This window comes from Chiloscyllium punctatum, chromosome 24 (genome assembly GCF_047496795.1).
Source record: "Chiloscyllium punctatum isolate Juve2018m chromosome 24, sChiPun1.3, whole genome shotgun sequence".
In the NCBI taxonomy this organism is placed as follows: domain Eukaryota; kingdom Metazoa; phylum Chordata; class Chondrichthyes; order Orectolobiformes; family Hemiscylliidae; genus Chiloscyllium; species Chiloscyllium punctatum.
Window position 1 is genome coordinate 58,304,952 of NC_092762.1, and position 27,166 is coordinate 58,332,117.

A 27,166-nucleotide genomic window follows, 5' to 3' on the forward strand; every position below is an offset into this window, starting at 1 on the left:
CCATTTGCTGTGGATAATTTTACACCCTTCTGGCTTCCCACCGAGTACAGCATAACTCACGTCTGGTACAAAGGCACCTCCAAAGCTCACCTAATCAGTTTGACACCTCAGACAGTTTATAAACTTTCCTGCTTTGCAATCTGAAATATTAGCAATTTAATAGCCACAGAGTGAAGCCCTGTCCTCATTAGCTCTTTGTTTCCAAGCATATTGAATTTACAAGTCTTATAATCAGTGGGAATGTTTCTCCATGCTCTGTTGAATGTTATGTCTGCAGTCTTTCTCAGTCCTACATCCCACCAAATGGCCATCAGTCTCTCACTTTGGATCCCCCTCCAATCTCGCGTCCACCCTTAGCTATCTCCACTCTACTCCTGGAGGTCCATTACTGAGCAATTCTACTTCTCACTCTGCCATTAAAAATGTGCACAAATTTATAACTTCTATTTAGTTATCTTTCCCACAATTGCTCATAGCTTTTCCTTCCCCAAACCTACAATCATCAATGATCTCGGTGCCCCTCCAATTCTTGCATTTTGCGCTATCAGTTTTCATTCCTCCCCCATCAGCCAACATGCCTTCACCTACATGGGTCTATGCTGTCAAATTCCAATCCAAAATCTCTTCACCTCTCAACTTCTCTCTATCGTCCTTCAAAAAGCTCCTCAAGACTTACCCCTTTAGCTTTTTGGTCATCCTGTCTTCTTATGTGGCTCAGTATCCAATTTGATTTGACCACACTCTGAAGCACTTAGGAGTATTTCAAGATGTTAAAGGTGCCATCTAAATCAAGTTGTTGTTGTATGGCCAGTCACCAAGCCGTATGTTAGTACATGACCAAATATAGCGGGAGGCGAAAAGAATAACAATTTGGTGCAAGCATTGAATAATCAGAGAATGGAAGAGGGACATGTTTTGATGCAGGCTGCCACCTAAGGCATTCTAAAATAAGAGTTGGCCTCTTATTGAAGGTCAATGAAATCTGTCAGCCAGGAAGCATTAATCATAATTGGAATCTGTCATTGATTCAGAAAGTATTAGTGGATTTATAATAATGTTGAGCATTGAAGCGCATCGATAAACTTTGTTTAATAAATAATACACAAACTAAAATGCAGGAAAACAAATCAGAATTCCAATAAATGCAGCCAGCAAATCTTTAGTTCTTTCTAACCAAACTGCAGAGATGGTACAAAATTAATCAGATTGATAAATGACTGTCATCTTCAGTATGCCATGCAGAATAAAACAACATTCTGCATTCTGGTTATTTGTCTCTGATTTTTATGTTTGCAGGTTCACAGATTTGTTTGCTGGATGCTGTGTTACTGCTCCAAGATCAAACAGTTATTTGACTCGAGTAGGTGTCACAATGTGGTCTGATTGTACCCTTGCCCAACATTCATTGCTGCACCAATATGTGATGGCCTTTAGTTTAGTTGGTTGCACTCTTAACCGCTGAGTTATAAGATTGTGATCTGAAGTCCCACTTCACAGTTTCAGCCTATGATTCAGGTGTTGCCTTTCCACAGGCTATTGGGCAGATGTGGAGTCTGGATTTGAGTTTACGATCAGGTCAGCCATGGCCTTATTAAATGACAGGCCTGGCTGGAGGACTAAATGCCCTGCTGCTGCTTCAAATACATACAAACGCTTTCCATCTGTGACCATTGGTCAATGATCATCAATAAGGCCACTGGTTGCTTTCCTTTCTCTTCCTTCTATGGATCAGATTCACACACAAAGGCCAATTTAAACAAAGTACCTTTATTGGTCAGAGTATTGAGTACAGGAGTTGGGAGGTCATGTTGCAGCTGTACAGAACATTGGTTAGGCCACTGTTGGAATATTGCATGCAATTCTGGTTTCCTTCCTATTGGAAAGATGTGAAACTTGAAAAGGTTCAGAAAAGATTTACAAGGATGTTGCCAGGGTTGGAGAATTTGAGCTACAGGGAGAGGTTGAACAGCCTAGGGCGAAGGCTGTGGGGTGACCTTATAGAGGTTTATAAAATCATGAGGGGCATGGATAGGATAAATAAATCTTTGCCCTGGGGTGGGGGAGTCCAGAACTAGAGGTCATATGTTTAGGGTGAGAGGGGAAAGATATAAAAGAGACCTAAGGGGCAACTTTTTCATGCAGAGGGTGATACGTGTACGGAATGAGCTGCCAGAGGAAGTGGTGGAGGCTGATACAATTGCAACATCTAAAAGGCATTTGGATGGGTATATGAATAGGAAGGGTTTGGAGGGATATGGGCCAGGTGTTGGCAGGTGGGACTAGATTGGATTGGGATATCTGGTCAGTATGGACAGGTTGGACTGAAGGGTCTGTTTCCGTGCTGTACATCTATGACTCTACTGATGCCCTGCTATACTCAATTAGCTCATATGAGCCACCAAGGTATCATTCTGTGCAGCTCTTCATAGTCTGACTAACTCTCAATTTTCCAATCTCTTCTCCTGTTAAATATTTTAAAATCAATTTAAGAATTGAGCTGTGTCTCGAGGCAGCAGTCAACCTCTGTCATAGTTTATGAAAGCTGTTGCTAGTGTGCATCATAACAAAGCTGTTTATCATCCTAAATCTATTACACTGATATTCCTGTCATCCTTCATTATCCCTGCAGTGCTATATTGCATAACTCTGGGACCAGGATTCAAACATAGCCAAGACTTGAGAGTCAGGTTGTATGCAAGAATTGCATAGTGTTCATAAGACTACCCTGGAGTTCATCACCACATGACCCGGCTGATCATGTTCACCTCCACACCCTTAGTATGCCTCTTGTTCAAACACCAACCTAATTCTCTTTGGATGAACCCAATATCCACAATGGTTTAGAGCAGAGAACTCCAGATGCTTACCACCATCGTCATAAATAAATTTGTTCAAATCTCTGCTTCACTTTTTTTTCAGCATACATGATCATTCATTGATCAGTGTAAACAATCACGACTTACTTTATTCTAAGTTACAAATCACACAACACCAGGTGATAGTCCAACAGGTTTAATTGGAAGCACTAGCTTTCGGAGCGCTGCTCCTTCATAAGGTGGCTGTGGACCTCCCACCTGATGAAGGAGCGTCGCTCCGAAAGCTAGTGCTTCCAATTAAACCTGTTGGACTATAACCTGGTGTTGTGTGATTTGTAACTGTACACCCCAGTCCAACACCGGCATCCCCAAATCATACCGTATTATAAATATTCATTATCCTCATGACCATTTTGTAACTCTTTAAGCTTCAATTAAAAATGTCTAAACTTTTCAAGCCTCCTTCATAATTGTAATCCTCTGTCTCTGAGCCACCAACACACTCCTTTCTCCCAAAATTGCTTTTCCGTTCTCCTGCTAAATGGTGCCTTAACTTGTTACCACTATTTCAACTGTATCCTTGTTATGACATGCACAAATTCAATATTCCTTCCTTGTTTTCATTATTTATGCTCCTAAATTTAAAAAAAAGGTTTTTTGACATGTTTTGACTTTATCCACTGATGATCCACGGCCTGTAATGGTCTGTCCGCATACTAAGGTTTTGCTGTTTATACCATTAGCTCATTATGTCATTCGATAAGTCACTTTATTACATTAAATGATTTATATAAATGATTTAGATATGAGCATAACAGGTGTAATTAGTAGGTTTGCAGATGACACCAAAATTGGAGGTGTAGTGGCCAGCGAAGAACGTTACCTCAGACTACAACAGGATCTTGATCAGATGAGCCAATGGGCTGAGACTTGGCAGATGGAGTTTAATTTAGAGAAATGTGAGGTGCTGCATTTTGGGAAAGCTAATCTTAGCAGGACTTATACACTTAATGGTAATGTTCTGGGAAGTGTTGCTGAACAAAGAGACCTTGGAATGCAGGTTCATAGCTCCCTGAAAGCGGAGTCACAGGTAGATAGGATAGTGAAGAAGGTGTTGGTATGCTTTCCTTTATTGGTCATAGTATTGAGTACAGGAGTTGGGAGGTCATGCTGCAGCTGTACAGGACATTAGTTAGGCCACTGTTGGAATATTGCGTGCAATTCTGGTCTCCGCCCTATCAGAAAGATGTTGTGAAAGGGTTCAGAAAAGGCTTGCAAGGATGTTGCCAGGGTTGGAGGATTTGAACTATAGGGTGAGGTTGAATAGACTAGGATTGTTTTCCCTGGACCGTCAGAGGCTGAGGGGTGATCTTGTAGAGGTTTATAAAATCATGAGGGGCATGGATAAGATAAATAGACAAAGTATTTTCCCTGGGGTGGGGGAGTCCAGAACTAGAGGGCATAGGTTTAGGGTGAGAGGGGTAAGATATAAAAGAGACCTAAGGGGCAACTTTTTCACGCAGAGGGTGGTACATGTATGGAATGAGCTGCCAGAGGAAGTGGTGGAGGCTGGTACAATTGCAACATTTAAGAGGCATCTGGATGGGTACATGAATAGGAAGGGTTTGGAGGGATATGGGCCAGGTGCTGGCAGGTGGGACTAGATTGGGATGGACAAGTTGGACAGAAGGGTCTGTTTCTGTGCTGTACATCTCTATGACTCTGATTCTATATAAGTCAGGCTTCAAAACAAACCTCAGAGGAACATCTTTCTGACAGGACGGAGACCAGAATTGCATGCAATATTCCAACAGTGGCCTAACTAATGTCCTCTATAATGCGATGGTTGCTTTCTTATGCAATCCCATGTCATAAAAAAAACACACTTTAGAAACAGCAAATAAAGTGTTGGTGGTGCAATCACGTTCATATCTTTCTAGTCCATGATTGTCTTTTGTTTTTGCTAAAACCTTGACTTTTAGTCAGTCAATCAGCTAATTCTCCCTCTCCATGTTGCCATTGAAATGACTGGGATACCCATTCCCTTTAGAAATCTCTGCTGGTAAATCTTAATTATTTTACATTCTCCACATTGTTAGTGATTTCATCACCAAACATTTTAATGCTTGCAAGTTACCTGGCATTCTCTTAATCTCTCAGTGTAACTCATCAGATTAGCCACAGTGTCTTCCACCAAAACTTGCTAAGGGAATAAGAGAATCCCATACATGTTCTACTCCCAGATCTTTACAAATGACTGAAGTGAAACGAAGTGCATTTTCTGGCTTGTCTCATCATCTTCTTTGGAAGACATTTGAATTTCTGTACACTATTCCTTTGCATACAAATTTGAAAAATACCGTCTCAGTTATTTCTTAACTATCATTTTTCAGGATCCTCAGATTCAAGCCAGTGACTTTTTTGATCTTGAAATATCTTTAGTAAGATTGTTATTTGAATAGCAACCTCCACTAATTGTTTTCACCAATTTCTGGTAGTTCCCCAATCTCAATATATACTTCCCTCTGAAAACTGAGATGAAGTATGTCTTGTTTTTTTTCACTCTGCAATACAGACACACCTCTTTCATTTGACAAGAGTACAACCTTTATCTTGACTATTGTCTTTAGGCAAAAGTTGATGAAATTTATATCTTTTTATTGAGCTCCATTGCTCTTGTAATGACAGGTCACTCGGCCTCAATACCTTTGGTTGGTGGGGGAATAAATTAATCAGAGCTCTTCCTCATGAACACATGCATAACCCTTTTGGGAAAATGCATGAAAAATGGTCACTGGCTGAAGTTACAGAGGGTGTTGGGAAAGGAACCATTGCTACAAAATCTGGAGATGGGTCAGGGTTGGGGGAAATGTAGGGAGTGGGTGATACAACAGAAATTAGCAAACAATAAGTATCATTATTAAATTAATTTAACAAATGGAAATGGAGCTTAATTCTGTATCTGACTTTCACTGTCTCTGAACTGGAAGTACTTAATGGAATAGTGCAGGATGATCAGTAATACACAACTAATGACTGGAAGCACTTAATATCAGTGCCAGGTGCCTACAATAGGCAAGTTCATGCTGACCATAAAACTCTTAACCAAACATATAAAATATTATGTGGAATTAGTAAAAAGTTTAACAGTATCTCATTGAATTTTGTGAAGAGCAGACTGTAGGTTCTGGAACTTTGGACATTTTGTGATTTGTGTAGGGAAGATCATAAGGAGTCATGTTTAAGAAATCAAGTCTTGATGTAACAATATTTTTGATAAAGAATTCAGCAGTACTGGAGGAGGGGCAACGAAGGAGATGGATGATGTTGAAGAAGAAGTCTTAGTAATAAACGAACTATGAGCTCTAAACCACAGAAGCTTAACCCTGGTTCAAATGATGCACTGAGGTTGCAAAAACATTGTTTATTGATTGATATGCAAGAGCTAAGAGTACAACAGACAAAGACAAGCAGGTTTTCAACTATGGTGTCCAGGTTTGTTAATGCTCAAATTAGTGATACCTAGAAGGTTGTGATGCAGAAATCATAGGGTGAAAATAATGTCTCGGCTTGTTTAGGCAAAGGACAGGAAGGTAATGGGAAAGTGATGAGGATGGTGAGGAAGTGGTCATTAAAGCGATTGCATAGACAGCCTCAATCGTGCATTGCAAAAAAAGTTTATACGTCTTTCACATTTTGCATTGGAGGCGAGAATGAGACAGGTAGAGACATTAGAGAATTTAGTTGGACACAGAATCTTATCGGGCTAATGGGAAAGCTAGGAACCTGTGTGAAAATAAGGGTATTAAAAAGCACACTCCAGACATCTGCTGACAGCCATCAGCAGTATTGGATTAAGGATCAATCAGGAAGATATTGATAGTTGGAGGAAGGAGGTTTAGGGGAGCAATGGTAATGTCATGGGGTGGCACGGTGGCTCAGTGGTTAGCACTGCTGCCTCACAGCGCCAGGGACCCGGGTGAGATTCCAGCCTTAGGTGACTGTCTGTGTGGAGATTGCTCATTCTCTCTGAGTCTGTGTGGGTTTCCTCTGGGTGCTTCGGTTTCCTCCCACAATCCAAAGATGTGCAGGTTAGGTGAATTGGCCATGCTAAATTGCCTGTATGTCTTCAAGGGATGTGTAGGTCAGGTGCATTGGTTCGGGGTAAATATAGGGTAGGGGAATGGGTCTGGGTGGGTACTCCTCGGAGGGTCAGTATGGACATGTTGGGGCAAAGGGCCTGTTTCCTCACTGTAGAGATTCTATGATTCTACTTCTAGTTCCTGGTTTGAGTCCCATGCCAGATTATTGGCCATGGAAGGTGCATTTTAAAGAGGCTAAATTGGTTTGTTACCAGCCTGAAAATCCATTCAATACGCCTAATGGTAGGCTGTAAGAACAGGACGTCTCTACGCAGCCATCCTACCAAAAACAATGGTAAAGCACTAAAGTACTTTTCCCATAAAAATAGACCAATCCAATGAAAATCCATGATCCAGCATGTAGAACCAAGGCTGGAGAAAAGACAGCCAGTTTAGGGAGGGCATTTGACTATCCTTTTCCAGAAGCAGGTGTGCAGGGAGATGTGGATGTTATAAGAATTGAACTAATGATACAGGTAACCTTATCCATTATTCAAAATCTCTATAATAATGAGTAACTCAATGAATGGAAAAATACAGGGGACAGATACTATCCAAGCACAGCAACTACATTTTCTTCAGATAGAAGGACAGGCAGGTTACATTTTGTATATCTGTGGTTTATGGAGACATATGCTGGGGTGTAGCTGCCTTCAGTGAGGTCCAATTTTCAATAGTATGATGTCAATAATATGACACTCGAGCTTTAGACTTTTCTAAAAATGTTGGAGTTCTCCGGAGAGGAGAAGCACTTCTTTGGAGAGGTTCAGGCTCCATTTTGGCTAAACGAGAGATGTTTTCCAACTTTATGCATATTTCGAACAGAATAGAATAGTAATTTATTGTCTAAAAAGTACAGTGAAAAGTGTTTAAAGTCACCATATTTCCGCACCTATATTAATAACAGAAATCACATACATAAAAAAGAATTAAGACAGAGTCCATCTTTGTTCAATTCATGGCTTACGGGTTCCCAAGGTTGAGAAAAAGACAGGGAGCACATTCTCCACCGCTGCGGAAAGGTGAAATTAAAGCCGCTGAATCTCAGGCCTGTTGGAATCCAGGGCCAGACCACCAACGCATCGAACACACATCACAAAATCTGCCAAAGCAGACCACCACTCTGTAGGACCCACTAGGACACAGCCCCAATGGCCATGAGGAATGGACCACACTGCCTGCACCACTGCAATAGCCTCCTGAAACATCCTTTCTCCACTGAAGCCATTAAAAGAAGTTAAGATGAATTTTGACGTTAAACATAAATAAATGAAAAAAATGTTTAAAAAAAGATGAGACAAGCCTGGTGAAAGAAGCAGATGGGCTCAGGAGCCTTAACTAGGCTAAAATGTATAATTTATAAGGCACTGCTGAAGCTTATTTGTATGATAAACTTTTATAAGGACAAAAGTATTGCACTGTGTACTGTTGAATGTATTCTTCTAATGTTCAAGGAAATTTGAGTTACTTTTAGGTCACTTACTCATTAAGTAAACTATAGTCTCTAGTCAGTAAGAGTGAGGATGAGATCAACTAAAAATGAGATTAAAGTGACTGGTCTTCTTTCTCATCTGTTTAAAGGTTTCTTTTTAGTTAGAGACTTCTTGGTTCCTGTGATAACTAAGTATTTTCTGAATGGGAAGACCTTTTCTATATTGTTATGATAGTAATAGAAATGGATCAATTTTCAACCCATCACTTTATCTTAATAATAAAAAATTGATTTTAATAAAAAAACACTGACTTAAAATGGCTGCAGTGTGCGCCTTTGACCAGGCTGACACAGCTCATGAAAAAATTGAAAAAGAGAATCCATCGGAATTGAAATTAACATTTTTTTAAAGTTATCAAAAAGCAACTCTGTACCTTCTGGTTGATTTACACCTTTTCGGATGTTGTCGGCAGATTCTCCAAGTTGACAAAAAACAATTAAGCCTGATGCTGGAATACTGTATTCAAGGCACTAGCTCTTGAGCAGTGGTACAGAGAAGCAAAATTAATTGGTTTCAGCAGACCTGGAATGTTCATGCTCTCGCTCGCTCTCTCTCTCTTTTCCCTCCCTCATATTTCTTACAGCCTTTCAAAAACAGCACTGAGTGATGAAGCTAATCAGAGAAACATCCATTCATGAAGAACTCAAGGATGCTGAGGATGTAAGACATTAATTAAACAAATGTGATCTCAAGTTAAAAGGATTTTAAGAAATCTTTCAAACTTGGGGTGAGTAATTAATAAAATGTATTTTACTTGGAAGTAGTAACAAATAAATATCAGTTTTTCTTTCACTCAAGAAAACTTTGTAACTGGCTCCTTAGTTTTGACTTGAATTAATTAAAGTATTACTTGAAGTGTGATATTGCTGTTTGCTAAAATTAATGACAGACATTTGTTTGTAAACCAAGGAACATTAAAAAGATTGGCCCCTCCTCACTTGATCTTAACAATGTCTTCAAAATGGCAAGTTTACAATCTGTTTCTCTTTTAAACAAAAGAATTCTGGAAACAGCTTGCACGTGAACCAATCTCATATTGGGACTAAACACACAATTAAATAAAATGATCATGAAGTAGGACCCAGAAAATATGTTATGTGCCCAGCATTCAATTTTCATTTTCAGTTAGAAGGTATTGGTAACACTTTAAATATTCAAAATACAAAGCGAGGAAGAAATGGTGATTTCTATATGAAAATGTAAATTTTTTTTCTGGCTTGACGAGCAGCTGCTGACAACCAACAGATAAACAACTGAAGGTGGAACTTTCACACAGTTCCCCTGAGCCTTTTCACAGATCTTCTCCAAAGTTATAGTGGAAAATTGGGAGAAACTTGCATAAAGAAGAACACTATTGGACTTTAAGGGACCAACAAGATGTGACAAGAGTAATTTGTTCTTATGGCAGATTAAGAGAGCTAGGTCAGATTGCACAATGTTTAATTCTGATTACAGAGTAACACATTATACTTTGTAGGCTGTAAGATTGCATAGGTTCTTTCTAATAACGAAGGCCATTTTACCCAATTAAGTTCATTGATTCAGAAAAAAACCTAACATTCTTCCTCTATGCTGTCCAATTGTTACTTAAATTAGTCTAAAACCTTCCTCTCCATTGTTTCTAACATGAAACCCATAACATTTATTGACCACAGTGCTGCCCTGGGTTTAATCCCGAAACAATATCAATGGAAATTAATTCATCCTTTTTAAGTGAATTGCAACAACCTTTTAAAAATAGTTTGCAATTAATAAACATCTAAATCCATAATTGCGTTCAAATTTTGGGTTTTGACAGAACAGGAAATGATTGATATGAACAAGATAGAGGTGCCTTACTGAGGAAATTGGTGACCTCAAAATGGAGATAAAATCATTTTGTCATTGATAAATGAATTCATATGAAGAGAGGGAGGCAGACCAGAAATAGGAGCTGACATTTAGCAAATAACGTTACCAGGGCCATGTGACTGGATGTTGACACTCTTGATATCATTAATCTTATCAAGTCCTGGTACAGTCAAACCTTCAGCTCCAGGAGTTAGTATTCCTCAAAAGACAGACAGATACATGGAGATAACTTTAACCAGCATTGATCCTCAGTGCAGAACTTTGAAGCTAACAATCTGCTCAACACAGTGAGACATTCTCCAATTACAGCAGAGCACATCTACCATTAGTGATTGTCCATTACCTTTCTTAAATTTACGTGGTCTGGGAAAGATCAGCATTGCAGCACAGACTATTTCTAGTTAAGAGTTCTAGATATGTTTTGCATTTAACAAGTACACTTTGTTCCCTCTCTCAGGCCAATCCCCTGCACCCGATCCCCCGATGCAAAATTCTCGACGCAAAATTCTCAAATCTATTTACAATTCCTGCATTGGGGAATTGTCTTCTAAACCATTTCTTACACTCTGGAAGGGATTTCAGAAAAAGCTGAAAAGGATTCTTTTCATTGACAATGCCCCATCCCCCTTCTCCATCATTTTTTCTTCCACAGCACAGATCATTCAGTTCACCTCATTCATGTCAATGCTTATACTCTCCTCCAATTCTAATTACATCTTCCTACCCTGCCTATTACATTGACACTAATCTGAACTACCCTCTCCTGTTCACGCTAAGTGCTAAAATCCCATCCTGCATGTATTTTCTCCTGAAATGATCTGAATAATTTCTTCCTATAATTTGTTCCTTCTCATTACATGCTTATCTACCTATGTCTTTCCCTCCTGCTACAATCTCCAGGATTTTACAATCTTAGTTTGGCGTTACTTAACCATTGTGCTGTTCGATTCAGTTTGTCCTCTCTCCGAAGTTTTAAACTGTGATGTCCTGTATTGGGAGCCCTGGCCCTTCAACTAGGATTCTCAATGGAATAGCATGGAAAATAACTGTACTGCAGGGCAAGGCTTATCAAAAGCAGGGAAGGTGAAGGGTACCTGGAATGGAAGAAACTAATTTGACACTAAAGTCCATTCTTTTTCACTTGAATCAGAGACCCCGCAATGTGGAAACAGGCCATTTGACCCATTGAGTCCATACCAACCCTCCAAAGAGCATCCCACCCAGACACATATCCCTACCCTATGCTTGCAACCCTACATTCCCCATGGCTAATCCACCTAGCTTGCACATTCCTGGACACTATGGGCAATTTAGCATGGCCAACCTACCTAACCTGCACTACTTTGGACTGTGGGAGGAAACTAGAGCACCCAAAGGAGACCCACGCAGACATGGGGAGAATGTGCAAATGTCTCACAGCCAGCCACCAGAGGGTGGAATTGAACCTGGGTTCCTGGCGCTGAGGCAGCAGTACTAACCACTGAGCCATCATACCACTCCATGAGCTTGAGCTCAACTCAAATCATTCCTTGCTTATCTGTATTGTCTTTAAGGCTCTTTTTTTCTCCAATAAACACATCTAATGATCTTGTGAACCACCTTATAGTAATCTCCTTCAATCCTTTCCCTGATAACATGATTATCCATTGCAGGGAGGAAGTTGCCCTAACTTGCTTTTCATTCTTAAATTTACTTAATATAGATTTACCTTGTAGCACAGCGGTGCTTTTAACAGCCAGGGGAGGGGAATACAAATTGTAGCATAAATGGCTGTTAAATACAAAATGCTTCTGGTTTAGGGCTTCAAGGGTTCAGTTAGGGATCAGCAGTGCTTCAGTGAAAGCTAGGTTTAGAATGGTGTGGACCTTATCCAATATAAAGGAGCTTGTACATCCTGCTGGAAGTTTGCATGTGCTTTCAGCTCATTATCTGCAGTCTTAGAATTTAGGTTAGCACTTGCAACCATCCTTGGACAGCGGTGTTTCACAAAATGTATGAGACAATCCCTTTGTCAAAACTTGAAAAAGTAAGTAGTTGCTGTAAATCAACACAGTCTTAATGAATGGTCTCACTGCTCTAAACCTCTGGGATGATAAATAGATTCACTCTAAAATTCAAATCCATGCTGTAAATCAAGGCTTGGTTCATATTCTGCATTTGCTAATATTAAAAGCTTTTGTTATTTCTGACTGTGACATTTCTGCAAACAGCTTTTTAAAATTAGTGGGAATTGACGTATGAGTCCAAGGGAAAGTGTAAATCGTGAGCTCCTATCATAGCCTCGTAGATAAATAGATAAAGGTTCAGATGGATGTTGTATGAACAGAAACCCAATAGGAGGATTCCATTTTCTATCACTGCTTTGCACTGAGCTGAGCTAAGAGTGGTGCTTTAGGTGGCTTCACAGGACCTGGGTCAGAAAGGAAATTCAATCTCAGGTTCCCTACTTCTGTTGTCTACCCAGCCCAGTTGCTTGACCAGAGTTTTTGACACAGGATGTCATTGCAGCCAATCTAGGTTTTATTTCATTTAACATTCACACATATTCCACCAGATTACTGCTCACTAGCATCTTGGGTTGGGGCACAGATCTTTTTCATTCCTAATCCATGATATTTAGGTCAACACTCTCCCTGTAACACAATCTTAGCATTCAGCAGTGCCCTTGGAAATGTTCAGAGTTGACTTGAAGTAAAACTTTAAACAAGCAAATCTTTCTCATGAGTCTGGAGATCAGAACTTGGATACTGACATGATCATTTTATGATTACATTTGATATCCTCTTTAAATCATCTTTGGAATTACCTTATTGAATATGTTTCCACTTTCCTTCAAAGTAAATTATTGTTAAAACATTTTCTTACCTTAGTATCATGAATTCCAGAAAGTTCCTCGAAGGTTTTCTCACCAACCATGACAGCTGCCAGATTAGCTGTATAACTGGATAAGACAAGGAGGCAAAAGATTGCCCAGAGGTTCATTAAGAAACGCCCAGTCCAACATTTGGGTGTCTTACTAGAAACAGTTCGTCCAAAGAGGATTGCGTAACATAGGTTAAGAGCTGAGGAATAAGAGAATACTTTTATTCTATTTCTTCCGTTGGGCGTCATTCCAAATGGACTTTTCCACTCATAAAGTGTCAGAAACAAGGCTGTGAGATGGAGAGCCACAAAAATCCCAACCCACATTGACCAGTGTAATGGCCACATGAAAGCACCAATGGGAGCAGCTGTGTCTCGAGACCTCACAAGGATGGCTAAACTGGTGGAATAGAAGGGGCTGGTGAAATCTATCACCCTGCTGCGCGCTGAATTGATGCTAAAGGAAGTGACAGCCATGTGGGCAGCACCACTGAGGAGATCACCCACCAGTCCTGTCCATCCACCATTTTTCCAGGCGCCATACTTCCCATCTCCAACAATGTACAGGTCAAAATCAAAACCAAGGTCGTCTGATAACTTCTCCAGGAGGTCCATGCAGTAACCATAGCAACATTTCTTGTACTCTGTCGGCACTGATCCATTTTCGTTGTTCAACTCCTCAAACAGCTGCGTCAGCACAGCAGGGTCTTTGGTGTGAGGATCCAAACACAAAAGGCCTGCAGGGCAACTACCATCACGGTCAACCTCCCTGGTAAAAACAAAGGGCAACTCTACCAAGGTGACCACCCGCAGCTTGGAGTGAGATGAGCTGCTCTGTTGATGCACTTCATTATGACTTCTACTGGGCCAAATCCCTTGTTCGATCTCAATCTTCTGGCGGTTCCATTTGCCAACCCTCACCCAGGTGGGTTTTCCTAATGGATCCTGCCGCAGGTTCCAGATATGGTACCGGTGATCGCTGCGGATGTGTGATGTCTCCTGTACATGAATATAACCCGTTACCCCATCAAACGATGTGTTTGCCAGAAATCTGGAGGAAAATAAATGTGGAAAGAAACATTGTGTCTTTAACATAGCAAAATGTTCCAAAGACATATCATTACACAAAATCTGAAACATGAAAGGAGATAGTGCGACAAACTTTGGCCAAAGAAATAGGTTTTAAAGAGCAGCTTAAGGGAAAGGAAAGAACTAGATAGATAAGGGAGGAACTTTGGAGCATAAGACCATAACACTTAGAGACTGAAGTAGGTCATTTAACCCAACGAGTCTACATCAACACTCAATGCAACTATGGCTTGAGAAATGAAAGGAATGGATCCAAAAGTGGGGCAAAGGAAATTGTAGATTCACCTATGGCTAGAATTGGAATCACACTGTTTTTTTTTAAACAATTGTGCAAGTGGTTTCACAGATAAGGGAGGGTCAAACTGTGATGGATCTGAACACAAAGATAAAAATTTTAAATTGGAGATATTGTAGGACCAAAAGTCAATTAAGACCAGTAAGCATAGGGGTGATGAATGAATGAGAACTGCTGCAAGTTGGGACACAAGCAGCAGATTTTTGAATAAGCCAAAGTTTATGGTGAGCAGCAGTGTAAGCGTTGGAATACCCCCAGAGGAACCTTGATTATCTGACTGACACAACTGGGGATTATTTTGTTTAGATAATCAAATGCCAGATAACAAACTTAGCCAAGCATTGGGACCTTGCCATCTTGTTCGGATAATCCAACATTCAGTTAATTGAATGCTGGATAATCGAGGTTCCTCTGTATATGAATCTGGAGATTAATAAAAGCATGGATAATGGTGTTGCACAGATGGGCTAAGGCAGGAGTATACCATTGACATGAAAATTACTACAAGTTTAAAGTAATCTCAACATAACGGATGTTAACACACAAGATGAGAAGACCATCAAACCTTATCATTTCAGCAGATGACTTTATAAATTTTTAATCAGTCTGTGCACAGGTATTATGACACTTCTGTGGGATGTGAACTCAGGCCTTCAAAAGGTCAGAAGTAGAGATACTACAATACACCATTAAGGCTCACATGTGACTTTGTAAATTGTTTTCATCAATTGGGGCAGCATGGTGGCTAAGTGGTTAACACTGCTGCCTCACAGCACCAGGGTCCCAGGTTTGATTCCAGCCACGGGCAACTGTCTGTGTGGCATTTGCACATTCTCCCCGTGTCTGCGTGGGTTTCCTTCAGATGCTCCGGGTTCCTCCTTAGTCACAAAGATGTGCAGGTCAGGTGAATTGGCCATTTTAAATTGCCCATAGCATTAGGTTCATTAGTCAGAGGGAAATGGGTCTGGATGGGTTACTCTTTGGAAGGTCGGTGTGGACTTGTTGGGCCGAAGGGTCTGTTTTCACACTGTAGAGAATCAAATCTAATAATGAGCAGAAGTTAATCATTCAGTTATTTAATAGTCAAAAATCTACCCCTCACTCTCTTAACTTTTTCTAATACTGTCCACTTCCTCACTGAGCTGCCTAATTTAAATAACCACTTCTCACAATCTATTCTGTTCTATTGTGTAGGAGATCATTTATTTTTCAAATGCCATATTTTAGGAGTGGAGTGATGTCTCTCATGACAGACTATCACTCTGGTATTCACTGTCAAGGATACACAGGTGAGGAGTGGTCATTTGGGTGAGCTACTGGAGGCAAGCATGTAATACATACCCTTAAACCCCTGTGAAAATTAATTGAAAGAATTGGAACCAGATCCACACACACACACAAATACTTGGACAAGGTAGAAAATTTTTTTTACAGAAGTCCCCCCCCCCGCAGGGGATAAGTTCCAAGACCTACTGTGGAAGCCCCGAACCGCAGATTGCTGTGATCCCATTCACTTAAATAGGAAATCTACCTTCCCAGTAGCCCCCGGGTTCCTGGTTCCAGAAGGTTCCCTGTAATATGTTCGGGCCGCGGTAACCGTGGGTAACTGAAACCATGGAAACCGGACCCATGGATACGGTGGCCAGCCTATATTTCACATGCAATGTTTGAAAATACCGAGACCCTCGTGAATGTCAAACAAATTACAGAGAAAACGAATGTGACTTATGAAGAGTGATTGAATTGGCTAGATTTACACTCTCTACAGTTTAGAATACTGAGAGGTGATCTAATTGAAGCATATAAAACGATGCTTGTAATTCAGAGGCCCAGGATAATGCTCTGGGATCAGGGGTTCAAGTGCTACGACAGCAACTTGACTAACTAAAATTCAATCAATGGATCTGGACTATAAAGCTAGTCCCAGTTATGGTGACCATGAAACACCCATCAGTCTAAACACATGTGGTTCCCAAGTGTACTTTAGTGAGGCAAATCTTCCATCCTTAATCAGTCTGGCCTATATGTGACTCCAGAACCACATCAATGTAGATGACTCATAATTGCTCTCTGAAATTGCTGAGCAAAGCACTCAGTTCAAAACCAATTTTGGATGGTCTTGCCAGTAACAACCACATCACATGTAAAAGCAAATCAAATGAAATTTTAGGTGTCTAAGCCAGAGGTCTGTGAATATTCTGATGATAAATGCAATCAAGACAGATTTTAGACAAAAAAAGGATGTAAGGGATATGGGGATAGTGTAGGAAGTGGGCATCAGTTATTAAATCTTAATAAAAGAGTTGTTAAAGCAACTTATTAAATGGTGGGGCAGATGTGGGCCTAGAGCTGAAAATGTGTTGCTGGAAAAGCGCAGCAGGTCAGGCAGCATCCAAGGAGCAGGAGAATCGACATTTCGGGCAGGAGCCCTACTTCAGATGTGGGCCTACTCCTGTCTGTATTTCTGATCATTTTAACCTCCACAATGCTTTATCTTGGCGAATTTGGTGAAATGGTGAATTGTAAATGATCGTATATAGAACAATTTTGTTAGTAACAGTAAAGAATGAAAATCCTTCTCTTCTCACTGAGCAATTGATAACCCTTTGATGCCAGGAGGTGCATCTCCTACCACTGATTGACAACTGTAGATGGGACACTTTGGGTTAGGGACATGTTTAAAATTAATTCTCAGGACACGGACATCAGTGGCAAGAGCAAAATTACCTTTCGTTGCTTGAACAGGTAACAGTGAGCCTTCTTCACTATTGAACCCTTATTGTTGTTCTGGCAAATCTGCTTCCATTTGGCTGTTAGATAGGGAATCCACAATGAAGGATTGGCGATGCATGCCCAAGTTAGGATGAGTCAAGGGTGTCTTGGAGATCTATTGTTGCCTTAAAAACATTCAATGAGGTAGCCTCAACTGCTTCACTGAGCAAGGAATTGCACAGATTCACAACCCTTTGGGGGTGAAAAAATTCCTGCTTGACTCAATCCCAAATCTGTTCCCCCTTATTTTGAGTCTATGCGCCTAGTTCACCTGCCAGTGGAAACAACCTCTCTGCTTCTATCTTTTCTATTCTCTTGATAATTTTCTCTCTCATTCTTCTAACTTCCAATTAGTTTGGGGGGGGGGGGGGGGGGGGGGGAAACTCGATAGTTAGGGGAAATCGACAGGAGATTTTGTCAGGATCGGGATTCCCGGAAGGTATGTTGCCTCCCTGGTGCCAGGGTCCGGGACGTCTCCGATCGGGTGTGTAAGGTTCTAAAAGGGGAGGGCAAACAGCCAGAAATCTTGTTACATATTGGCACTAATGATATAGCCAAAAAAAGGATTGAGGATATAAAAAGTGATTTCAGGGAGTTAGGATGGAAGCTGCAAAGCAGGACGAACAGAGTAGTGATCTCTAGTTTACTACCGGTGCCACAAGATAGCAAGGCGAGGAACAGGGAGAGGGTGCAGCTTAACACGTAGCTGCGCAGCTGGTGTAGGAGGGAGGGCTTCAGATATGTAGATAATTGGGATGCCTCCTGGGAAGGTGGGACCTGTACAAGAAGGACAGGTTGCATCTGAACTGGAAGGGGACCAATGTCCTGGGTGGAAGGTTTGCTCGAGTAGTTTGAGAGGGTTTAAACCAGTATGGCAGGGGGTTGGGAACCTGAGCTGTATACCAGAGGTGAGAGTTGATGCAGATGAGGCAATAGCAAGAGGTAGACCAGCTAGTGGGAAGGATTTTCCTGGGAAGGAACCAAGGGATCAGTTAAAGTGTGTTTGCTTTAACGTAAGGAGTATCAGGAATAAAAGTGATGAACTTACAGCGTGGATCAGTACCTGGTGCTATGATGTTGTGGCCATAACAAAGACATGGCTTTCTCAGGGACAGGAATGGTTGCTGGATGTTCCAGGGTTTAGAGCATTTAAAAAGAATAGGGAGGGGGAAAAAAAGAGAAGGGGGTGTAGCACTACTAATCAGAGAGGGTATCACAGCTGCAGAAGCTTCCATTGCCGAGGAAGATCTGCCTACCGAGTCAGTATGGGTGGAAATTAGGAACAGCAAGGGAGCAGTCACCTCATTAGGGGTTTACTACAGGCCCCCCAATATCAGCAGGGAGGTGGAAGAAAGCGTAGGTCGGCAAATTTTGGAAAAGTGTGGACGTAGTAGGGTTGTTGTAATGGGTGACTTTAACCTTCCCAATATTGATTAGAACCTCTTTCAAGCAGAAGATTTGAATGGAGCTGTTTTTGTAAGGTGTTCAGGAGGGTTTCCTAACTCAGTACGTTGACAGGCCGACGAGGGGAGAGGCCATTCTAGACTTGGTGCTTGGAAACGAGACGGGGCAGGTATCAGATCTTGTGGTGGGACAGCATTTTGGTGATAGTGACCACAACTGCCTCACATTCTACATAGCTATGGAGAAGGAGAGGGTTAGGCAAAATGGGAAGATATTTAATTGGGAGAAGAGGAAATTATGATACGATTAGACAGGAGTTAGGAAGCATGGACTGGGAGCAATTGTTCCATGGTAAAGGCACTATAGACATGTGGAGTCTGTCTAAGGAACAGTTGTTGTGAGTGATGAATAACACAACAAGCAGACCAAACACAACCAGAAACCCTAACCACCTTACCATACAAAGAAGTTTCAGAAATGACAGCCAGACTACCAAGACCCCTTGGAATCCTAGTAGCACACAAACCCGCCAACATTCTCAAACAAAAACTAACAAACTTAAAAGACCCAGTACAACCCATGGACAAAACCAATGTCATCTACAAAATTCCATGCAAGGACTGTCACAAACACTATGTAGGACAAACAGGAAGAAAGTTAGCCACCAGGATACACAAACACCAGCTAGCCACAAAAAGACACGACCCTCTCTCCCTCGTAGCCCTATGGATGAAATGGATGAAATAAACCACCATTTCGACTGGGACAACACACCTATCCTGGGACAGGCTAAGCAAAGACATGCCAGAGGCCTGGCACTCCAACCACAACACCATAAACAAACACAGATCTAGATGCCATCTATCAATTCCTCAGAAAACGAACAGGAAATGACATCACCACAAACCCTAGGAACCCCATCCAGGAGAAAGATATAAATAGAAAACAGGAGACAACAGCTTCACTTCACTTGGAGGTCGCCACTGATATTACCTAGTCAGGTAATGAAACATCTGGATATCAAACCTACAGCTCAGCGAGCAAACCTACTCCCTAGTGATGAATAAAAATGTCCCTCTGAGACAGGCAAAAAGGGGTAAGATAAAGGAACCTTGGATGACGAGAGCAGTGGAGCTTCTCGTCAAAAGGAAGAGGGTAGCGTACATAAGGTGGAGGAAGCTATGGTCAAGCTCAGCTCGAGAGGATTGCAGGCAGGCGAGGAAGGAGCTCAAAAATGGTCTGAGGAGAGCCAGGAGGGGGCACGAGAAAGGCTTGGCAGAACGGATTAGGGAGAACACAAAGGCATTTTACTCTTATGTGAGGAATAAGAGAATGGTCAAAGAAAGAGTAGGGCCAATCAGGGATAGCATAGGGAACTTGTGTGTCTGAGGAGGTAGGGGAAGCCCTAAATGAGTTTTTTGCTTCTGTCTTTACGAAAGAAACGAACTTTGTAGTGAATGAAACCTTTGAAGAGCAGGTGTGCATGCTGGAATAGAAGCTGTTTGTAATTTTTATTAATGACTTGGATGAGGGGATTGAAGGATGGGTCAGCAAGTTTGCAGACGACACAAAGATTAGAGGTGTCGTTGACAGTATAGAGGGTTGTTGTAGGCTGCAGTGGGACATTGACAGGATGCAGAGATGGGCTGAGAGGTGGCAGATGGAGTTCAACCTGGATAAATGTGAGGTGATGCATTTTGGAAAGTTGAATTTGAAAGTTGAGTACAGAATTAAGGATAGGATTCTTGGCAGTGTGGAGGAACAGAGGGATCTTGGTGTGCAGGTACATAGATCCCTTAAAATGGCCACCCAAGTGGACAGGGTTGTTAAGAAAGTATATGGTGTTTTGGCTTTCATTAACGGGGGATTGAGTTTAAGAGTCATGAGATCTTGTTGCAGCTCTATAAAACTTTGGTTAGACCGCATTTGGAATACTGCATCCAGTTCTGGTCGCCCTATTATAGGAAAGATGTGGATGCTTTGGAGAAGGTTCAGAGGAGGTTTACCAGGATGTTGCCTGGACTGGAGGGCTTATCTTATGAAGAGAGGTTGACTAAGCTTGGAGAAAAAGGAGGAGGAGAGGGGACCTAATTGAGGTATACAAGATAATGAGAGGCATAGATAGAGTCGATAGCCAGAGACTATTTCCCAGGGTATAAATGGCTAACACGAGGGGTCATAGTTTTAAGCTGGTTGGAGGAAACTATAGAGGGGATGTCAGAGGTGGATTCTTTACACAGAGAGTTGAGAGAGCATGGAATGCGTTGCCAGCAGCAGTTGTGGAAGGAAGGTCATTGGGGACATTTAAGAGACTGCTGGACATGCAAATGGTCACAGAAATTTGAGGGTGCATACATGAGGATCGATGGTTGGCACAACATCGTGGGCTGAAGGGCCTGTTCTGTGCTGTACTGTTCTATGTTCTACTCAATCTCTCCTCATAAGCCAATCCTCTTCATTCCAGAATTAATAATAAAACATAAAACAATAGCAGAAAGCTGCAGATAGGAAGGACATTTAAACATCTTTAGAGTTTGGGAAGGAACCATTTTAATTTTATAAATGTTGATTAATTGTCATCAGACCCAGAGATTCTGAATTCTTGTAGTTGTAATTTACTTGATGCATGCTCCCCACATGCTACTGTGCGCAAACAGGTGCTGACATCTCACTCATGAAAGGACACTTGGATGGTTTATTTCAGGATGGTCAGTAGCTATGGAACACAAAACCCAAACCACAGCTAAAGGCTGGAGAAAACAGCAGAAAAAAGAAAAGTGAGTTAATTAAAATATTTACGTTAAATGTTTTACCTTGAAAGATATTGACCTGAAGATAGCACACCTTCTTTCTGTTTGTCATTACAGTTCACCATGCTTTGGATGAGTGTTGTGTCAGGCCGAATGAACACAGCAGTGGATATAGCTCTAGCTATCAGCTCCACTGCATCCCTCACATAATTTCCCAGAACAGGTTTGTTCACTTCACCGTAGGCAAGCAGACCTAGAGGTAGGCCTGTGGTTTGCAGGTCCTCAACGTTCAGAGGATGACCAATAACCCAGTGAAACTCAGGGGAGGTCAAACCCAGGCCAGCTGCAGTTTCAAAGACGAATCCAGAGCATTTGGCATTACTGCTAAACATCAAAACTGAAGTGGACGAGTCCTTTAAGTCATTCAATTTCTCATGTAAAAAGCGAATGATGCCCGCATCATCCATGTCTGTTAAGTTGAGTAAAGCCCGCAGTTCAAAGTTTGAGTTGTTGCTCAGGTAACTGAGGAATCTGGAGATATCCCAGCTGTGGCACAAGATCACACTGACATCATACCAAGAGTTGGTTTTAAGGACACTGATGAGCAAATCCATCAAGGAGGTGACTGAGCTTTCCATGCTCATCTGCAGATGTAAAGGATTCTGCAAAATAAATTAGTTTTCAAGTTAGGAACTGGAATTTGAACATACAGATATCTAAAACATTAAGGATTAACATAAGGCATTTGAGCTCATAATGCTAGGAATAAAACCAGATTGGCATTTAATTCCAGCTCCAAGCACACCCACATCTGTATCCAACTCACTCAGCAAATTCACCAGTCTATCATCCCATCCACCCAGTGCCCTCCAAGTTCTCCGCTTCGACCATTCCACACCTACAATCTTCTAAATCTCAGATTTTGCTATCCTGCATCTGAGTTCTACAGAGGTAGCTGGAGAACTGCTCTATGCAGAATGAGTGGGCTGTAATAGTTTTATAGATGAAAGTTCCCAGTGCTTAGATTAGGACTTCCATGTGTTAGACATTTAAAAAAAACTATCTAATCAATCTGTGCAATTTATTTTTTGAGCAATATTGTAAACTTACTTTTTCACTCTTCGCTGGTTCTATTGCTCTAACTGATTTTGAAATGTCCTCAGTTCATTTAAACACAGTGAGCATCGGATCTGGTGATTTAAATGCAAGTTTATCTGATTAATTCATAGGATATAGATGTCATTGGCTGGGCCAACATTTATTACCCATTCCTAATTGTCCTTGTGAAGGTGGTAATGAGCAGCCTCCTTGAACTGCAGCCATTCATTTGATGTAGGTCACTCAACAATGCTGTTAGGGAAGGAGAACAGGATTTTAAACCAGCAACACTGAAGGAAGGTGATATGTTTCCAAGTCAGGATGCTGAGTGTCTGTAAATGGATCTTGCAGATATGGTGTTCCCAGGTATCTGCTGCCCTTGTTATTCTTGATGTTAAATGTCATGGGCTTGGAAGATGTTACCTAAACAGCCTCAGTGAATGTCTGTGGTGCATCTTGACAATGGTACACACTGCTGTTACGAAGCATCAGTGGTGCAATGAGTGAATGTTTGTTGATTTGGTGCTCAAATGGACTGCTTTGGTCTAGATAGTGTGTAGTTTCTTGAGTTTTGTTGGAGTTGCACCCATCCAGGTAAGTGAAGAGTACTTCATGCCTTGTGCCTTGTAGGTGATAGACAGGCTTTGGGGAGTCAGGAAATGAGTTATTCATTGCAAGATTCCAAGCACCTGACTGACTTTTGTAGCCACAATATTCATATGATTAGTTCAATTCAGTTTCTAGTCAATGATAATCCTAGGATGTGGATTGTGAGGGATGCAGTGATGGTAATGCCATTGAATGTCAAAGGGTGATTATGAGATTCTCTCTTGTTGCTTGGTACTGTGTGGTGTAAATGGTATTTGCCACTTGTCAGCTCAAACCTGGATATTATCTTGATTTTGTACATTTGAATATAGATTGCTTAAGTATTTCAGGAGTTGGAAGTGGTGTAGGACATGGTGGTTGCACAATTGAACATTCCCACTTCTGACCTTGTGGTGGAGTGAAGGTCATTGGTAGGGCAGCTGAAGATGATTGGGCTTAAGGCACTACCCTGAGGAACTCCTGCAGAGACGTCCTGGAGCTGAGATGACTGACCTCCAACAATCATGACCATCTTCCTATGTGCCAGATTTGAATCCAACCAGGGCTGCTCCTTCCTGACTGTATTTCACTGTGCCGTACCTCTGCTGGCTCTGTCTTGCCAGAGTCAGGTCATATCCAGGGATTAGTGAGTTTGGAGAACTTGTCGGAGGCTCACTGATGATGTTACCTAGTATGGTGATGATTCGTCTGAAAACAAACCTTCCAGCTCAGTAAGCAAACTTACATCCATATCCAGGGATAGTGATGATGTTGTTGGTGTCTTTGTCTATAAGATATGATTCCATGAGTCTGACTATGTCAGGCTGTTGCTTGACTAACTCTTCAAATTTTGGCACTAGCCTCCAGATGTAGATAAGGCGGAATTCATAAGGTTGATGGAGCTATGTGTGCCATTGTTGATTCTCATGCTTTAGTCAACATAAGATGGTCTATCAGATTTCATTCCTTTTTTTTTTGAAACTTTTTAAATATTTGATACAAATGAATGGCTTGTTATGCCATTTCAGAGGGCAATTAAAAATCAAGCACATTGTCTGGAGTCACATGTAGGCCAGACAAGGTAAGGATGGCAGATTTCCTAATTAAAGGGTATTAGTAAATCAAATAGGTTTTTACATCAGTCAATAACATTCATCATTAATATTAATTCCTTATGTATCATATTCTACCTTCTGCCATTACCTGGGCCTATTGGATTAGTCCAAAGTTACCCAGCTCAAGAAAAAAATTCACTGAACCAACTAGCTCCCATCGAGTCTGGCAGCAGCCTCCACCAAAACTAACTTCATTGATGACTATCCTGCCAATAATCAATGCTTCATGTGGGCATTTAGAAGCCTCAAGATTAGCTTCCCTGAAACTAAAGGAGTTGCTACCCTGGGGAGGTCGAGACAGAACTGGGAGGAATGAAAATATCAACATCAGAAATCGAAGAATGAATTGACATCTTGATTTTGTCTGCATATTGAAGCGTTTAAAATTTTGGGGGAGAGAAATTAATGATTTGCAACTCATTTTTCCCCTCCCTGTCATATTCAAGATGGCGGCAAGGTAAGTAGTCTCATTGGCAATATCCTTTTTCTTTGTGTACTTTTTAGTAACCTTTTGTTTTCTTTCTTCACCTTCGAGGCTAGAGTGGTGTTGGTGGGGATCGTGGCTGCAGCATCAGCAGTATGGATCAGGGCTCCTAGTGTTGGTGCCCAGAGCCTGGACTCTTGGTGGCAGCAGTATCTGGAGCGAGGACACCTGGCAGTGGTAGGCCCGGAATCTGGGCTATTGGTGGCAATGCCTGGTGCAGGGGGTTTCTGGCAGTGGTAGGCCCGCAGCCTGGAACTTTTTGGTGGTAGCAGTACCCGGAGCAGGGACACCTGGCAATGATACATCCGAAGCCTAGACCTCTGCTGGTGGCAGTACCTGGAGCAGGGACTACTGGCAGTAGTAGGCCTGGAGCCTGGATTCTGACGATGTCTGTCTCCGGGTTCATCATTGCTGATCCCGGAGCAGACTCCTTTAGAACTAGAACATCTTCCAGAGAACTCACAGAAGCCCTGGAGCTGTGGCTTGAGACCCAATTTGAACAGAAGATAAATTCTTATTGAAGTAATTTCTTTTTATTCTATTTGTAGCCCAAATGGCACCAGACTGTGATGACAAACTCTTCACTATATCTTCAAGATATATGTGGCAATAAATTCATTCATTCATTCATTCATTCATTCATTCATTCATTCTGTGATTCAAAAATAACCCAGAAACCAGAATTCACTATTAGAAAGATATTAGTCTAGTCTTCTGTACTCAACATAAATATATTCCTTCCTTGTTGTGTAGTACAATTGCTTTACAATGAGATATAGTGCTGGCTCTGAAACAGTTTTTAAATAAGAATCTTATCAAAGCATTCATTGTGGTCAATGCTGAGGACGTGGTTTATAGATTGTTTTGAAGCTTGATGACAGAAATTGAAATATTTCACACAAGTTAGAGCAGTAAACCTGACAGAAGTGTGTGCTGCTATCTTTCATATTGCATTGGCATTGGAAACGTTATAGCTCAGTACCATGGAGCCAATGGACTGATGCCCAATTTCCTCCTTCCTTTACTGAATATACTAAAGAAAGAGAGAAGGAGAAAGTCAAATGTCTCCTCCTGGGTGAACTGAAGAAAACTGAAGAGACTAAAGACAGAGATGTTGTTAAACTGCTGCATGCCCAACATGCATTGAACATAAAGTAGTAAGGTAAAAATTAAGAAAATCAGCAAAGGAGAGAAATAGCAATCAACTTATTTTTGGTGGAATGTTGAGGGAGGAATGTTTCCCAGGAGATCTACTCTTCTCTACTCCTGCCAAGGGATCTGTAAGACAGCTAAAGAATGCAGCATGGAGTCTGAGTTTAAGTTGGTATAGCACAAAGACCAGAAGGCAGGAAAGAAGCTTTCAATTCCAAGTTGTTTCCCAACATCCTCCTTCCATTGTTCCAGCTTCCACAGTAAAGACAAAGGCCAGATTTTACTGACAGAAGCTGATAACTCCAATTAGAAATTTCCGGATGCTGCAGAGCTGCCTTGGTTTAAATGGCCTCTTTGAACCAATTTTCCCTTGGGGAGGTGGAGCAGAGTGAAGTTGGGCATGTCCACCCTTGGGCAAATTGTAGATGGTCATGTGATTAGGGAATGAGGCATGATGGCGGATAATGAGAGACATATCCCCCATCACTCATTGTTCCCTAATTCCACTTTCATATCTACTCATCTTGCATCTACCATTTACAGACCTCAGGGACGATGTAGAGATGAAAAATAAACAAATTCCTAACAATATAATAGAACTCTCATCCATACATATTTAATAATGAAAATAAAATGACACAAAAATAGGTGGGAAGACAAGTGGTGAGATTAATGTGTCTACAGAGAGGTATAAGCAGGTTAAGAAGGTCGGAAAAAACTTGGCCGATGGAATATAATGTGGACAAATGTGAGACAGAAAGCTGAATATTATTTAAATGGCAAAAGACTGCAGAAAGCTGCACCACAGAGATTTGGAGGCCCTCATACATGAATCACAAAATGCTAGCATTCCAGTTCAGCACTAATTGGGAAGGCAAATGAATGTTAGCCTTTATTTCAAAGGGAATAGAATACAACAATATTGAATGATGGAGCAGACTTGATGGGAAAAATGGCTGACATCTTCTCCTACTTTTTATGGTTCTCCTACTTTTTATGGTCTTATCATTATTTTAACTCCCAAAGAATAAAACAAATTTGAAGTTCTGAAGTCTCGTGTTCAATTTCCAATAACAAAAACAATTCTGTTCAGTTGCCGCGACACAAATAATTTGTAATGGTCTCTATCAAGTGCCAATCAAAATGTGCACACAGAACACCCACTAGTATAAATGAGCTTTTAAAATTAAGCCAAACTTTCTAATGACACAACAGTATTTTGGAAATACCAACATAGAACTCATTTGAAAATCTA

General features: G+C 41.2%; 1 protein-coding gene across 1 annotated transcript in view; it reads right to left on the reverse strand.

The window, feature by feature from the left end:
• The window catches only part of grin3bb (glutamate receptor, ionotropic, N-methyl-D-aspartate 3Bb), a 79,778-nt gene that overhangs the window by 32,272 nt on the left and 20,340 nt on the right, over positions 1-27,166 (reverse strand). Inside the window, exons 2-3 of the mRNA XM_072593919.1 lie at positions 21,538-22,136; positions 13,168-14,215 (exon numbers count right to left, since the gene is read on the reverse strand). Coding sequence (XP_072450020.1) covers positions 13,168-14,215; positions 21,538-22,136 — 1,647 coding nt within the window. The remainder of the gene's footprint in view (positions 1-13,167; positions 14,216-21,537; positions 22,137-27,166) is intronic.